The sequence below is a fragment of the Lactuca sativa genome, chromosome 4 (genome assembly GCF_002870075.4).
Source record: "Lactuca sativa cultivar Salinas chromosome 4, Lsat_Salinas_v11, whole genome shotgun sequence".
In the NCBI taxonomy this organism is placed as follows: Eukaryota; Viridiplantae; Streptophyta; class Magnoliopsida; order Asterales; family Asteraceae; genus Lactuca; species Lactuca sativa.
In genome coordinates this window covers 164,278,621-164,293,471 of record NC_056626.2, presented here as the reverse complement: position 1 = coordinate 164,293,471, position 14,851 = coordinate 164,278,621, and the positions used below count along the sequence as shown (strand labels likewise).

Genomic DNA, 14,851 nt, shown 5'->3' with positions numbered 1-14,851 from the left:
CATCCCATGCCTTGTAGTTAATGGGAAGTCTCATGAGGATCTTGTATCCAAACTAAATAGGTGCATATTATTCGTTGTGTGTGGTTATTCCATCATAAATTTAGGGATAATGATGGTCTTGAGCAATACAAAGCACGCCTTGTAGTTAATGGGAAGTCTCATGAGGCTAGGGTAGACTATAATGAATGTGTAACCCTATAGAAAAATCAGCCACCACACTTACAGTTCTAAGCATTGATATGGGAAAAATTGACATATACATCATCTAGAAGTGACTTTTTTCATGGAGATCTCAAAGACCACAAGCTCTTCCTCGTCGATCATTAATTTGTACCAAACTTGCGATTACAAATGATAAACGATAGAATTAACTGACCGTTTACTCACCAAGGAAGAACAAAGTATAATACAAAAACAAAGGGCCTTAGGCATCCAATGGAGTTGTGTAAAGAAGCTCATGGAACAGTCCGTGAGAATTCATTGTCGGCCCGTTACGCGATTCATGAAAATTAAAAAAGAGATCCATCATTAATGTTGCCATCTTTCCAAGGTGGTTGACTCCGTGCATCATATACCAATAAAGCAATTTCCTTATATATGCTTACGTGTTTACTTATATGAACATATGCTTTAAAGTTCATGGCCCTATAGGTCATGTTCTTAAACCTTTATTAATTATTTATCATATATACATTTTAAAAAATCTTGTAGTTATAGAAAAGTAGTAATAATTTGAAGAAGGTACCTTTTCTGGATTCACAGCGTGATAAGGCTTAATTAGCTTTGTCACCCGACCATACCCCATCTAACGCATCTTTATAAAGACAAGGTAGTAACTGTAATACAGGGAAAAGTCAGAAATATTTACCTCTATTGCCGACTCTGTTCCCATCATCGGATCTCTTGTTTTCCGTTTCACTTCATAAAAGTGTGTCATCATCTGCCACTCTCAACCCCCATTCCTTTCAAAACTGTTACAATTTTGATCCAAACTCCTTTCTGCTTGACTCTTTTCGTGAAAAAAGTGTCGTTAATGGATGCTGTTGATAGGATTCGGTACAGGTGCCAAAGAGAAATTCCGTCTTTCTCGTCGACTTTGCTTGACAAAATCTACCGATCGATCGATGAAAGAGATGGCGAGGAGAAGTCGGTAGTTTATAGAGAAAGTGTGAAGAAGAGACAAAGCATTGATGGTTGTTTCCAAGTTGATGGTAGTGGGTCGAAGAATATGAGGGGAATGGTTGTTGGACGAAAATCAGTTGCAGGTTTTGAAAGTAGTTCCCAACGAAGTGAAGGTAACTCCTTCTTCTACAATTCAACCCTCGGTTCTTCCTGTTCTGGATATGGCGTCGGATTTTCGTCGTCGTCGGAGGCTGAAACAGTATACGGATGTCCGGCGAGACCTAAACCTATTCGTACGAGCACCCACGATGCCAATGAATGCGACAAACAGAGTGTTACGTATCCCCAAAATCATCAACCTGAAGATTTGCAACCAAAGGGTAAACGTAAAGGCAAGTTTGGGAAGACGAAATCGGGAGCTATGAAGATCTATGGTTACCTGAAGAAAGGAAAGCGACCGCTTTCTCCGGGAGGTCGGTTAGCAGCTTTTTTAATTTCACTTTTCACTACTGGAAACGCGAAGAAATCATTCTGCACTGGAGGTGACGATGAGGCGGTAATTCATGGGAAAAGGGAATCAAAATCGGCCAATGCTTCAATGCCTTCGTCGGTATCTTCATTTTCACGATCGTGTCAGAGCAAAACTCCATCGTCGTCGTCAAGAGGAAACATAATCACCACCGAGATAAAAAGATCTGTGAGGTTTTATCCAGGCACTGTGATTGTCGACGAACATCGTCAACCTCGTGAACGCAAATCAGTTAACGGAGACCGATCTGATTCACTTTCGGTAAAATTTGCCAGGAATTCAGTCAGCGAAGAGATACAAAAGCATTCGACAGAGAACAAATTCCATATCGAAGAAACTAAGAGAAATTTATTGAAAAATTACCAGAAGAAGGTTGATTATCCGTTTGATTCGATTAAAACTAATGCCGTTACTGACAACGACGAAGACGATGAAGATGACTCTGCAAGCTATGCAAGCTCCGATCTCTTTGAACTGGATCATCTTTCCGCCATTGGAATGGATCAATGTATGAAGGAATTGCCACTTTACGAAACAACTAGTATTGCTGCAAATCGAGCCATTGCTAAGGGTCTCCTTGTATGATCCTCAGCAGCCATAAACCAAAATATGAAAAATTCAAAAGTATATGGCCACTTGGGATGAACTTATTTAAAATTAGATATGATATAAAATCAGTACTTAGGAAATTAATATGTAAGACGTTCTATCTGTATTATATTTTAGGGTTGAAATTATTAAATAAAATATAACGGCTAACTTATAACAAAACATTAGAGTTTAATGGGTATCCGTTAAACATCATATCATGTAAAATGTATTTAAGAGAAAATTACACTTTTGGTCCTTATACTTTACCAAAAATCATAAATTTAGTCCAAATTTTCAGATCGACCTAATGCTATCCTTAGGTTTGAAATTCAATGCGGATATTATCCATTCCCCATATAATATTTCCAAAGATGGACTAAGTTCACAATTATGAGTACAATATTGAAAGTGCAACATCCAACATGTGCAATTCATGCATGCAATCATGTACATGCCTCCAATATTATTTATTTTTTTTGTTATGTCAAGATTTCTCTCTGTTGAATTAGTCTAGACATGGGATAGTTATTTTCTATGCATGTTCCTAATTTTCATGGTAGTGGTAGTCTAATAGCAATGTCTATTTTCCTGCTTTGGCATATATGGCTATTGCAATGCTCTCATTTCAAGATGATATGCACTAACACTTTCATAATATAATTGTTCTCCTTTTTACACGAGGTATTGGTTGTGTGGTAGGAAAGTTGTCTCTCCAAAGGTTATTAAAGTGGTATGAGAGCTTGTGTGTTACCGATTGCAGAACTACAAATTGTAGGTGGTGTATAGAAGCTCAAAAACCATAAGTTTGACACTTGGTCTACTTGCATTGTTGTATATGAAAACTACAAATTGTAGGTGGTGTAAAGAAGCTCAAAAACCATAAGTTTAACATTTGGTCTATTTGCATTATGTTGTATATGCAGTGACATCCATGATTTATGGGTAGTTGTGAATACGTTAGAGATAAGACAACCTAAGGTGGAAGAAAACAATGGAATTTACATAAAGGGAATATTAAGGTAGGAAAAGTGATGTTCGTATTAAAAAACTATCATGGAAGAGGATACACTTCAGCATATCAGAGATGTGATAACTCCAAAAGAGGATTTGGAGACATTGGAACCTTATTCTCCGAGAAAAAAGTTATACTATGTTGCAGTTTCTTGAGAATAAACTTCTATAGCGTCTTAACATGATAAACCAATCCCTCAATGTTTCACAAAGTTAAACCCACACATAGAGAAATTACAAATCTTGATCCTCACTCTCATATCAGTGAGGCTCATATGAAAAGAATCATAATTCATAGTATAAAACCTGAATTTATAAGCTTTGTAATAGCAATTCAAGGATAGGCAACTCAACCTTTGCTCATTGAGTTTTTGAGAATCTCTTAGCTAGACATGAAACCTTAGTGAAATACATGGGATGAAGTGTGACAACTAGCCAAATTAGGTCAACTTTCGCCGGTCCAAACCCCACGAATGCACTTGTAATAGGACCTAATGTACATGTAACGTCCGCAGATTTAGGCTAGTCAATTTAGAGATAACAAACGTTAAAAATGACTTTTTGATAGAAGATTATTTAGCATAAATAATCTTAACCAAATATATAGTATATGTCACAAGGATTCCGTACATATAAAGAACGCTAAAATCCGACTTATAACGAATAAGTTATGACCCGTCGAAATTTTACGACTAAACTGGCACGACGCCGAGTATCGTAAAAAGTAAATTTTGATGAAATACCTTTTAGCCTTAGCAATCTAAACGAATGTCATAGTATATGTTAAACCGAGAGCATGCATATAGAGAATGTCCAAACCTGACTTTGTTTGAGGAGTTATGATTTTTCTAAGATTTAGCGTAGCAATGCACAGTCTGGAAATCGAATTTTAGATCGATCGATTGTTAGCCAACACGACCTAAATAAGAATTGAAGATCTCATTAATAAGAGCTCAACAATATAAAGACAGTCGAAAACGGACGTTGGATGACAAAGTTATGAATATTTAACAGACTTTAACTGTCTAAACCGGTTAAGATATCACTTTAAAAATAAATTCAAAATTAGACGACGGAGTCTAAACGAAAGTTGTAGACCACGTCACTACCTACACTTGGAGATAAAGTACGTCAAAGACGAAGCTCATATGCAAAATTTATGAATTTTAGAAGATAATTACTTTTTTGAATTAACCAATGAGTGACACGTGGCAAGATCTGGGCCACACCTTCTTCCCCACGGCTTTGCACGAGATCGTGACATGTGGCAAGAGTACGCCCAACATATTAAGTACACCCAGCGTACCCTTGCGTACACCCAACGTACTGGTTGTTGGCAACCTATAAATAGATGGCATTTTCCCCTCATTTTCCCACATCTTCTCATCTAATTCTCTCCCAAGCACCCCTAAACCTTCTAAGATTTTCTCTAGCCTGTCTTAGGAGTTAGTAGCAAGTCCCATAGCACCAGAAGGCCCACGGAAGAAGATCTTTCGACTCAGAAGTTATGCCCGCGCAGAGCCTGGTTCGCCGCTAAACCCGCTTGTAAGTGAGTTATGCTTATCCTAATTGAGCTATAACTTATGTTTAAGTTCATTATCGTTATTATGAACCTATAAACAAGATTTATCAGTGATTCCAAGTCGTTATACCGATTGATCTACTTACGGGGATGATGTCTAGGTTGTGATTAAGTGAGGTGTTTAAAGTGGGATTTCCAAACAGTATACTTCGTATACCAAACGAACCTTACCTCCGATATGATCCTACCTTGTTGTTCTTTACTTGATAGATCATGAAAGTAGAGTTTGAGTTAATGATGAATCTGGACTAATATTTACTCGTAATAATAATAGACCAAAACTTAGCGATAATAATGCTAGGTTACGTCAAAGGAAAAGACAGTTGCTAGAAGCGAAGCGCTAGCCAAATTTCAAGTCGTCATTTTAACAAGTGAGTGCTTAGTCCCTTTCATGAACATGATTTTAATACAAATATTAATAAAGGTATTAAAAATATGTTGAAAGTTTATATGTGAGTTATATACTTATTATCTGGAAATATGTGATATATGTATTTTTGATGATATACGCTATGCGAACCAAGTATGGTTCTATATGTGTTTAGAAGTATTTACATGATAATAATAATAATAATAGAAGTATTATAAATGAGAAGATAAATGTATGTTAATACTTAATACTCTGTATAAAATATTACGCTAAATTAGGATAGTGTTGCCGAATAGAAAGTAGAAACTCTGTTCGAGGAGATTGATGATCGATGGAGTATGTCCTACGTACAAAAGTACTCTCTATGTACCAAGTCTTTTTTAAATCTTTGTATCTTAGTTGCTTCTTGAGCTGGGGTGTTATTATGTTCTGGGGTACGAGTCCTACTCATACCAGTGTGCTAAAAGTACTATCATGTACAAAGTCCTTTTTTTGACACTATTGTGTGTTCGGGTACGGGAACATATGGGAGTACTTTATTAGTATTTCCACATAATTTTTCTTTTGATGACCTTTGTGTGTCAGCATTTCCTTTCACGAAGTAATTGAGGGAACTTCGTAGACTGCCTAATAGAGTGAGTCAGTAATAGACCACTACTAGGTATATCTGATGTTGTATTGCCATACATGGTGATCCTGGGGGTAAAATACCTCACAGTGTTAGACTACTGGTCGGCACAATTATCTACCACTGCTAAGCACAATTATCTAGATAACCACCCCTGACTTAATTTTCTTGTTGTCTTTACAAATGGAGGTCATGGTGAAACTTATTCCATTCTCCTCATTTGATGTATGTATTGATCCTAGTTTGCTGCCAGAGAATTTCCGAACCATCGTCGTCAGTTTGTCTTCATATTGATCCTTTAGGCTAGATCTTGTAAGATCGTTGTATAGGATCTATATGTGGGAATCGATGGGATGTGATGAATTTTTTTAGAGATAGGATATATTTATGTTAATGATAATAGTTGGCATTGCAGGTTTGAGATATACATTATTATCACATTGTGGGATTGAAATCTCTATCTACTCACCATGTTTCCCAAACTAACTCATTTTTTGATTATATCACAGGTAGCTATACGAAAGATACATTATGTTGATAGATTCAAGGAGTATTAAGCCAGTAGTTTAATTATTGAAAGGCTTGTAATTTTTCGTTATGCTTATGTTTTTGTATTGACGATGACATCCTAATGTTTTAATATAAACAAAATACATTTCTTCGAAAATGCTTTGATAATACATTTACCCTATTTTTGCGTACAAATTCTGCAACCTTATTCTTCAAAAAAGATACTTTGATTTTTAAATAAGCATAAACAAATCGGTATTTTCTAGCCGTGAAAATGGGGATGTCACATTACAATATTCCATACCTTTTAATGCTAATAAACTTTTCATACTTCGAATTGCATACATAATACCCTTTTTTCTCCAATGAATGTTGATCGCTAACGGACATAACACTATTCACATTATATAAATATTGATTAATGCATTAAAAATAAGAATTTTGTGTTAAGAATACTTATGAACAAATGATACTCTAATTGGATAGAACATGTTAACAAGATTTTGTGCATATAAAAACGTCGAAAACGGAGATCATACACGAATGTTATGCCATTTTTAAGGAAGCAAATCAATTATATAACTGATTTTTCTAGAAACGAACATTGAATCGATTCGTTGGGATAGCTATGCGCCTCGTTCAATAAATCTAAGCACATTTTTGAGCTCAGGCTATACATTTGTTTCACTATCATAATGTTTTTAGCACGAAGTTATAGTCATTTTACGAAATTAGTCGAAACAAGAAAAACATAACTATAACTGAACTGAAACTTCAAACGTGTTAGATGCCATTTTATACATCTTTTATATTCGTAATTTATTAGTTTTTGCATTATATTTTATGCTTTTTGATATGCATTAGTTTAAATAATGTTCAACTCTTGTTATCGCTAGAATTCCAGTCTTCTCATATTTTTATGTTGTTTTCAGATAGTTCGAGTGAGAAGGTAATCTGGAAGCAGCTTGAATGCATATTCGGAGCTTAATGGAGAAACAAATACCTTAGGAAGCTGGAACTGGGGTTAGATTTGCTGAAACTAAAGAGTTCGCGTCCGAAACGCGTGTTTTTGAGTTTACACAATCGTGTTTTTGGACACATGACCGTGCTTCACCTTCACAACTTCTCCAATCCAAAAATCGACTTTCAGGACATAGAAGACTTTACACAATTGTGTTTCTTTATGAACGACGATCGTTTTTGGAGTTTTATGTTCAAACTAGCAACGCACTCCATTAAACTCGAAAAACAGGACTTCGAGGCAAAAACACGATCGTGGTTTTCCAAAAAAGCATGTTCACACTACTACAAAAACAACCTTTTATGACACGCAATGCGTGTCGTAAAACGCTCCGGCGACACACAAATGTGTGTCAAGGAAGGCCCTGTCATAACGAAAGACGATATGCTTTACAACATACCTTTGTGAAACAGGAAGAGAAGAATCATACCTGCTTCTCATTCAATCGTACCTAGGGTTTGTAAGGAGAGAAGAGATTTTTAGCTGGTAGACATAAGGAAGAGGAGAACAAGCGGGATTTTTAACTTTTGGGGATTTCATCCCCCCATTGGGATAAACATCACACGTTTCATAATAAATTTATAAAGCAACATTGTTATACGAGATGCTCATTCTGAGAGGCATCCTCCGTGTTTTTTTGTGACTTTAATTTTATGGCACACAAGAATGCGTGTCCTATATCCTTCAAATTTCTGGAGAGCTGACATTAATATTTGGACACACACTTTTGAATATCATAAATCAATGCGTGTCATAAATTGTGTGTCCTTAAAGGTCTGTTTTCTAGTAGTGTCATGTTTTCTGAAAACTTTCATCTTATGCTTCTAGCTTGTGTATAAATACTCCTTATCTGATAAGTTTAAACCATAGACATTCCCAGACGACCAAATGCGACTTTTGGAGGCGATTTCTGCACTTTTTCATAAATTCTTGAAGATCTTAAAGTTTTGGACCATCTAATTCAATTAGTTTAGTAAGATTAGTAGTTTAATTTCTCTTTTCATTGTTCTATATCATATTTTAGTCATGTCTGGCAAAACTATAGATTCACTTCTGCAAGATTAGTACTTTTTATGTAATCAATAATTAGACTTGGTTTTAATTGTGTAATTATATTTAGTTATTTCAGTTTTGTGCTTAATGAATGTTTGATTTATGATTCTTTTTAGCCTGCTAACCTAATTTAGGATTAAATCAATCTAGTTAATCAGTTCTTGAAATCCTTAATTGTTCTGATAAACTGGGAACAAGTAAAAAGTAACAGATCGGTTCCATGATGATATTTGACGCTGTTATAAACTGGAATTTCATATTTTTTTCGCTTTTGAGCTTGTAAGAAGTATTGGATGTTGTTGTGAATTTTACACTGATCATAATGCTGCTTTTCTAACTTGATTAAGAGCTTGTTTAATTTGGTTAGTAAAAAGTTAGGATTAACTGGAGTGCTTGTTTTGGTTAACTAACTAGGTAAAAAAGAACTTACTAGAGCGTGTTAGTAGTTTTTAGTACCAGCTTAGATAGAACACATCTTAAATAACAAAGTTTGTGTTGATTGCATAATTAGGAAAGTTGCAACAGAACTGAATTCAATTTTTATTATTGAATTTTCTGTAGTTTATTTCACTTCTATTTTTAGTTATTAAGTTTACAATGAAATCACCTTTCTTATTATTCTCTTCATCTGACTAGTATGTGCTTTACGCAAAGAGGCTTTCACTTTTAGTCTATGTCCCTGAGGATTCAACCCTGTTTCCTTATGCTACCCAAAAGTGCAACCAAGGAGTGAAATTAGTATTTGTTTATGACGCATGCAACAACATTTTAACAAATTGACGTACGCCCAAATATTTTCGTATGTGTACACTATTAGAGTTTGATCTAGAGAAGGAGAGGACTGTAAGAAAATTAAAGAAACAAGTAGCTCAAGAAAAACACTCGGATTTCTTTGCTTCATCATATTCTCTAGCCTCGGAGAAAACTGAAATGCAAGGTAGTCCCTTCTAGAACAAAGCTGAACTAACAGTCTCATCTTTTCTAAAAGCACATCCGTATACACTATCTCAAAGTCCATTTAAAACATATTCCACACCACCTTCTAAAAGATATGAAACCATAGACTGTGATGGATCTAATTTTGATAAATCAGCCTTGAGTAAAGGTGAGGGCGAAGAGAAACTCTTAGACAATGGGCCATGCGTAACATCTCAAAAATCATACAAATTTAAAATTTTCAAAAACAACTCATTTCATCCATAAAGTATTTACAAAACCATTATTTCAAAAGTATTATTCAAAATCAGAGTATCCCAAGATTTGATGTCATAAAAATATGAAGATGTACATGATCATGCATTCGCCTTCCCATGATCCTTTGAAGTAACTAAAACAATAAACTGAAACCATAAGCCAAATATTAGTGAGTTCCCCAAAGTACCACCATACAACATAATAAACAATAACATCCAAATATGAGCCTTCATATTGACTGGACTGCTTCGTAGGGCCGACGGCCTATCTGGGTCGCTCTACGAGCCTTCGGCAACATTACCGGACCGCCTTGAAGGGCCTACGCCCTATCCAAACCACTCTACGGTCTTCGGCCTGACTGGACCGCCTCGTAGGGCCTACCTCCTATCTAAACCGCCCCAGGTATCTTGGACTTCAACATAAAGCAGGACCGCCTCAACCCCTTCCACAATATGTCAACATATACAATAGATAAACATAAAAACATATAATAAAAAATACAAGTAATCTTACAGATCTACTAATCTATCATATAACTAGCATAAGATCATCCTATATACTAGGATACATAACCTAGTGGGCTGGAATTAGTGCCTTCGACCCATAAGTACAGTGAGGAGAACTCACCTCACGGTTTGAAGAAACAACTACACAGATCACTGCTCCAAATGCTGACTCTACTAGCCATCTATACAATCATAATCAATTGAGCTCAAACTACTAATCAAATTACCAAAAACGCCCCAAAGTCAAACTTAGGTCAAAGTAAATGGTCAACCCACAGCTGACCGCCAAATCGTGTCAGAGGATTTGTCATATAAGGACTTCTTCCTTCTTTTCTTTGGTGTGAGAGGATTTGTCTTTTTTTGGTGTTTCAGTGGAGTTAGCAAGCATCAAAGGTGAATCATGAGACTGAGGTTGGTATAGAGGATTTCTAGGGTATCTGGAGGGCTAAGGATAGTGTTGATGAGAGTTTTGAGGATTGTAGTTGTGGTGAAAAGGAGGTCTAGTGTACTATTCATTTTTTTGGTAGTTGGGTGAAGGGAGCTTAATGAACTGTTGACTAACTAGGGCCAAGGCATATCGAAAGGCTTCTTCATCATCAGGTTGCATCTCTGGTTCATTTGAATGCAACGTGCCATAATATGGGGTTTGGTATGATGACTCTCCGGTATGATGATACTGAGGAGATTGGTTGGTGGACTACGGTGAGTGAGCGACCTAAGCGAGGGGTCCGCCTAGGTCCATTCTATTCTTCATCACCGTAGAATCTTGATCTTATAGTTCATCGTAGGGTTTGTACAACGATTGTGTTTTGATTTTGTTTTCAAATTGAACTATCATCTTTTCCATAATCCACTACTTCCTAAGTCATTTAGGAACTACAAATTTGTTTCATGATCAATTCGAGTGATGCCTGCATTTGAGAGTTTGGTGACGATAAGGTTGAATGTTTTGACAGAATCACCAAGACTTTCACAAGGAAGCGATTTGAATTTGTTGAACTCGTTAAAGGTGGTCGTCAGCTTCTTTTCTTAATCTTGCTCTGTTCCTTCATAAAGATTTTTAAGAACATACCAAGTTTCTTTTGCTGATTTACAATTAATAATACGATCAAATTTGTTAGGAGAAGCTCCACAAGAGACTTCATAGAAAGAAATTTGATCTTTATCCATCTTTTCAATGTCATCGTTGGTAGTTCTGGTCATGGAAGCTTGACCGCTTCCATGTCTGGTTTGAGTTTCATCAATGGAAATGGATGTAAGGATAGGTACATGTGGTCCTTTTTCCACAGATCTTCAAACTTCCTTACCAAGTCTTCTTAAATTTTTGTCCATACATTGAGACAAGTGATAATACTCACTTGCAAAAAGTATTGGAGCTCGATTAGAACCTCCAACACTATTAGATATATTTAAAGAGTAAGCTTGTGCCATATTTCCTTAGAATTTGTACAAGAGATGATCTAACTGGTATAGAAGGCCTTTTAATCTAAGCTTTTCTTTTGAAAACGAGTTATGTTCTTAAAGATGATTAAAAAGCAACTACTATGGCTCTGAGACCAATTGTTAAGAGAAGAACTTAAGTTTAGAGATTGATTTGTGGAAATATAAGGTAATCTCAATGGATCTTTGATAAGCTCAACAATAAAGAAATATGTGGAATGATAAAGAAATATATGACAATAAAATTAATCATCAAACATAAGCATGTAATAATACTTAGTTTGTTATATGTGACTTGAGCATTTGGATCATGTTCCTGGAGCATTTGGAGAACTTGGAGCTAAATGGAGCTCTTGGGGCTCATAGAGCATGTGACAAAGGAATGAATCATCTGAGAAAGGAATGGATTGACTGACAAAGGAACAAATCAAGTCCCAAAGGAACATGTAACAACCCAATTTTTACAAAGAAAATTTTCATTTTAGGTTAATCAAAACCATTCTCATAAAGCATAAATTCCCAAAACATTTGTTTTCAAATCAAGATTCATTACATCATTGTTTTCCTTTTTTTAAAACATCAGACGGTCCCAAACGTTAATAACAGAGATAGAGTGCACGCCACGTCATCACACCTTGGCCTTGCCCTTGGGCTTAGAAATACCTGAAACAAAGCAACAACATGTAAGCAAAATGCTTAGTGAGTTTCCCAGAGCATACCACACACATTCACATGCACATATCTTGATAGCTAATAAAGCTATAATCATGCCACAGAAACCATGCAATACGATTCAGCAAGAATGCCATGGGCTACCCCACATGGTCTTTACCTAGGACTGCCATCTGCTACCCCTCATGGCCTAACATCCAATGTCATGGGCTACCCCACATGGTCTTTACCTAGGAATGTCATGGGCTACCCCACATGGTCTTATATCCAATGCCACGGGCTCCCCTTGGGGTCTTCCATACCAACATAATATCACATGAAATATCAATTCATAAATGAATAACACACATATAACATGTTCACATAATGGGCCAGCCTTGGTGCCGTAGACCCATAGGTATGGTGAGAAGACTCACCTCCGTCCGATGAATACGAATATTGTCCTGCTAGTAATCTGCAACCTTCCGAGCTGAATAACAATAATAATAATATAATCAATGATAATACCTTAAATTACCCAAGGTAAAAAACAACCTTAAAACTCTACCCCCAAGCCCCAATCACCCTTTTCTTGCAAATGGGCCCCAAAGTCCAATTCCAATATCCTTAATGGGCCCCTTGGCCCAATAAGGCCCAACTGATAAGTCCATGGCCTAAACATATGAAAAGGCCTCTAACTCACAGAATCCAATCAAGCCCAACAACCAAATGAGGCCCAAAGGCCCAAAACAGCTTAGGGCCCAACTAAGCTGTGTACGCCCAGCGTACCACCCTGGTACGTGCAGCGTACTGAAGGTTTAGGGACTACGCGCCGCGTATATCTAGTTATGACTAGCGTAAAACCATTTTAAGCACTCTTTCCATTAAGTGCTTAATGCTTGAATCCTTCATGTCCAAAAGCTAGATCTAAGTCCGAAAAGATGTCCTAAGGCATAAAGGTGGAAAATTTATGCCTTTACATGTCTCACACACACCCAACTACTCCATTAAGACCTTTCCAAGGTCTTTTACCCATGCATGAGGTCAAATCTCTCATCAAGCTTCCATTTTTATACTTCTAAATGACTAAGGGACCTTAGATCTGCCTTTCATATCAAATCGGGAGGCTTAGCTCAACAAAAGAGGTCAAAAGTTCATCAAAGGGACAAACCACCAAAACCCTAGCTAGATCTAAAGATTAGAAAGGAAAGATGCAAGCTTTTTACCTCCAGAAGCTTTGCAAGATGATTTTGGTGTAGGATCTTGAAGCACTCACTTGATCCAATCTTGCTTGACCACCCCTTCTTCTTGAAATACACACTAAAAGCCACAAATGCACTCTTTAAGGCTCAAGAATGATCTCACAAGGTTTCCAAGAGCATATGGACATTCAAAAGTTGTGGACGCTCTCTAGGGTTTAGTCCAAGGGACTTAAAGTTGTTTAAATAGGCCTCAAGTCTGGAAATTTAGGGTTTTGCGTCCCTGGCGAGTACGCCCCTCATAACTTAAGGTACACCCAGCGTACCTTGATTCCTCTATGACCACTTCCATGCAGTACACTAAGCGTACACTTAAGTACACCCAACGTACTTAAGGGACCATTTTTGCAAAAATTATCATTCCTTAGGGTTTGATGACATAATAGAATTTTAGATGTTACAACTCTCCCCCACTTGAACTAGACTTTGCCATCAAAGTCTGTGGCTGAAAACAGTTCGAGGTAATGCTCCCGCATCTCCTCCTCTGGCTCCCAAGTCCATTCAGAGCCCCTTCGGTGCTGCCATTGCACCTTTACCAACTTTACTTCCTTGTTCTGAAGTCCCTTCGTCTTCCTGTCTAGGATGTCAACCGACCTCTCGACATAATTCAGGCCCCCATCCACCTGAATATTATCCAAGGCTATAACCGTGGACTCGTCAACAGCACACTTCCGAAGCTAAGACACGTGGAAGATGTTGTGAATCTGACTAAGCTCCTCTGGAAGCTCTAAATGATAGGCTACCTTGCCCACTCGGGCTATGATCCTAAACGGGCCTATAAATCGAGGACCTAACTTGCCTCTCTTATGAAACCTGATAATCCCCTTCCAGGGTAACACCTTCAACAAAAGAAAATCCCCCACCTGAAACTCAAGATCTGATCGTCGTCGATCAGCATAACTCTTCTGACGGCTCTGTGCGACCCGCAACCGGTCGCGCACCTGCTGGATCAACCCGGTAGTCTTGAGTACTACCTTCGTGCTTCCCATCACCCGATGTCCAACCTCGTCCCAGCATACTGGGGTGCTGCACCTCCGACCATATAACATCTCGAATATAGCTCGATCGATACTGGCATGATAACTGTTATTGTACGAGAATTGTGCCAGTGGGAGGTACGTATCCCAACTTCCTCCAAAATCCTGCACGCATGCTCACAGCATGTCCTCCAATATTTGGATCATCCTCTCACTCTGACTGTCAGTCTGAGAGTGATATGTTGTACTAAAGTGTAGCTGAGTACCCAGTTCCTCATGGAACTTTTTCCAAAACCTGGATGTAAACCGAACATCCCTATCCGAAACCACCGACACCGGCACCCCGTGCCTAGCCACCACTTTTCAAACATAGATGTCCGCCAACTTTTTTGCGAATATACTGTCGG

At 37.4% G+C, this 14,851-nt stretch overlaps 1 protein-coding gene across 1 annotated transcript; it reads left to right on the top strand.

The window, feature by feature from the left end:
* The first annotated feature begins 663 nt into the window (after nt 1–663).
* Nucleotides 664–2,437, top strand: LOC111908597 (protein BIG GRAIN 1-like B). Its single transcript, XM_023904413.3, has one exon. The coding sequence runs from the start codon at nt 1,034–1,036 to the stop codon at nt 2,234–2,236; it is 1,203 nt and encodes a 400-aa protein (XP_023760181.1). The 5' UTR covers nt 664–1,033; the 3' UTR covers nt 2,237–2,437.
* The last annotated feature ends 12,414 nt before the right edge of the window (nt 2,438–14,851 follow it).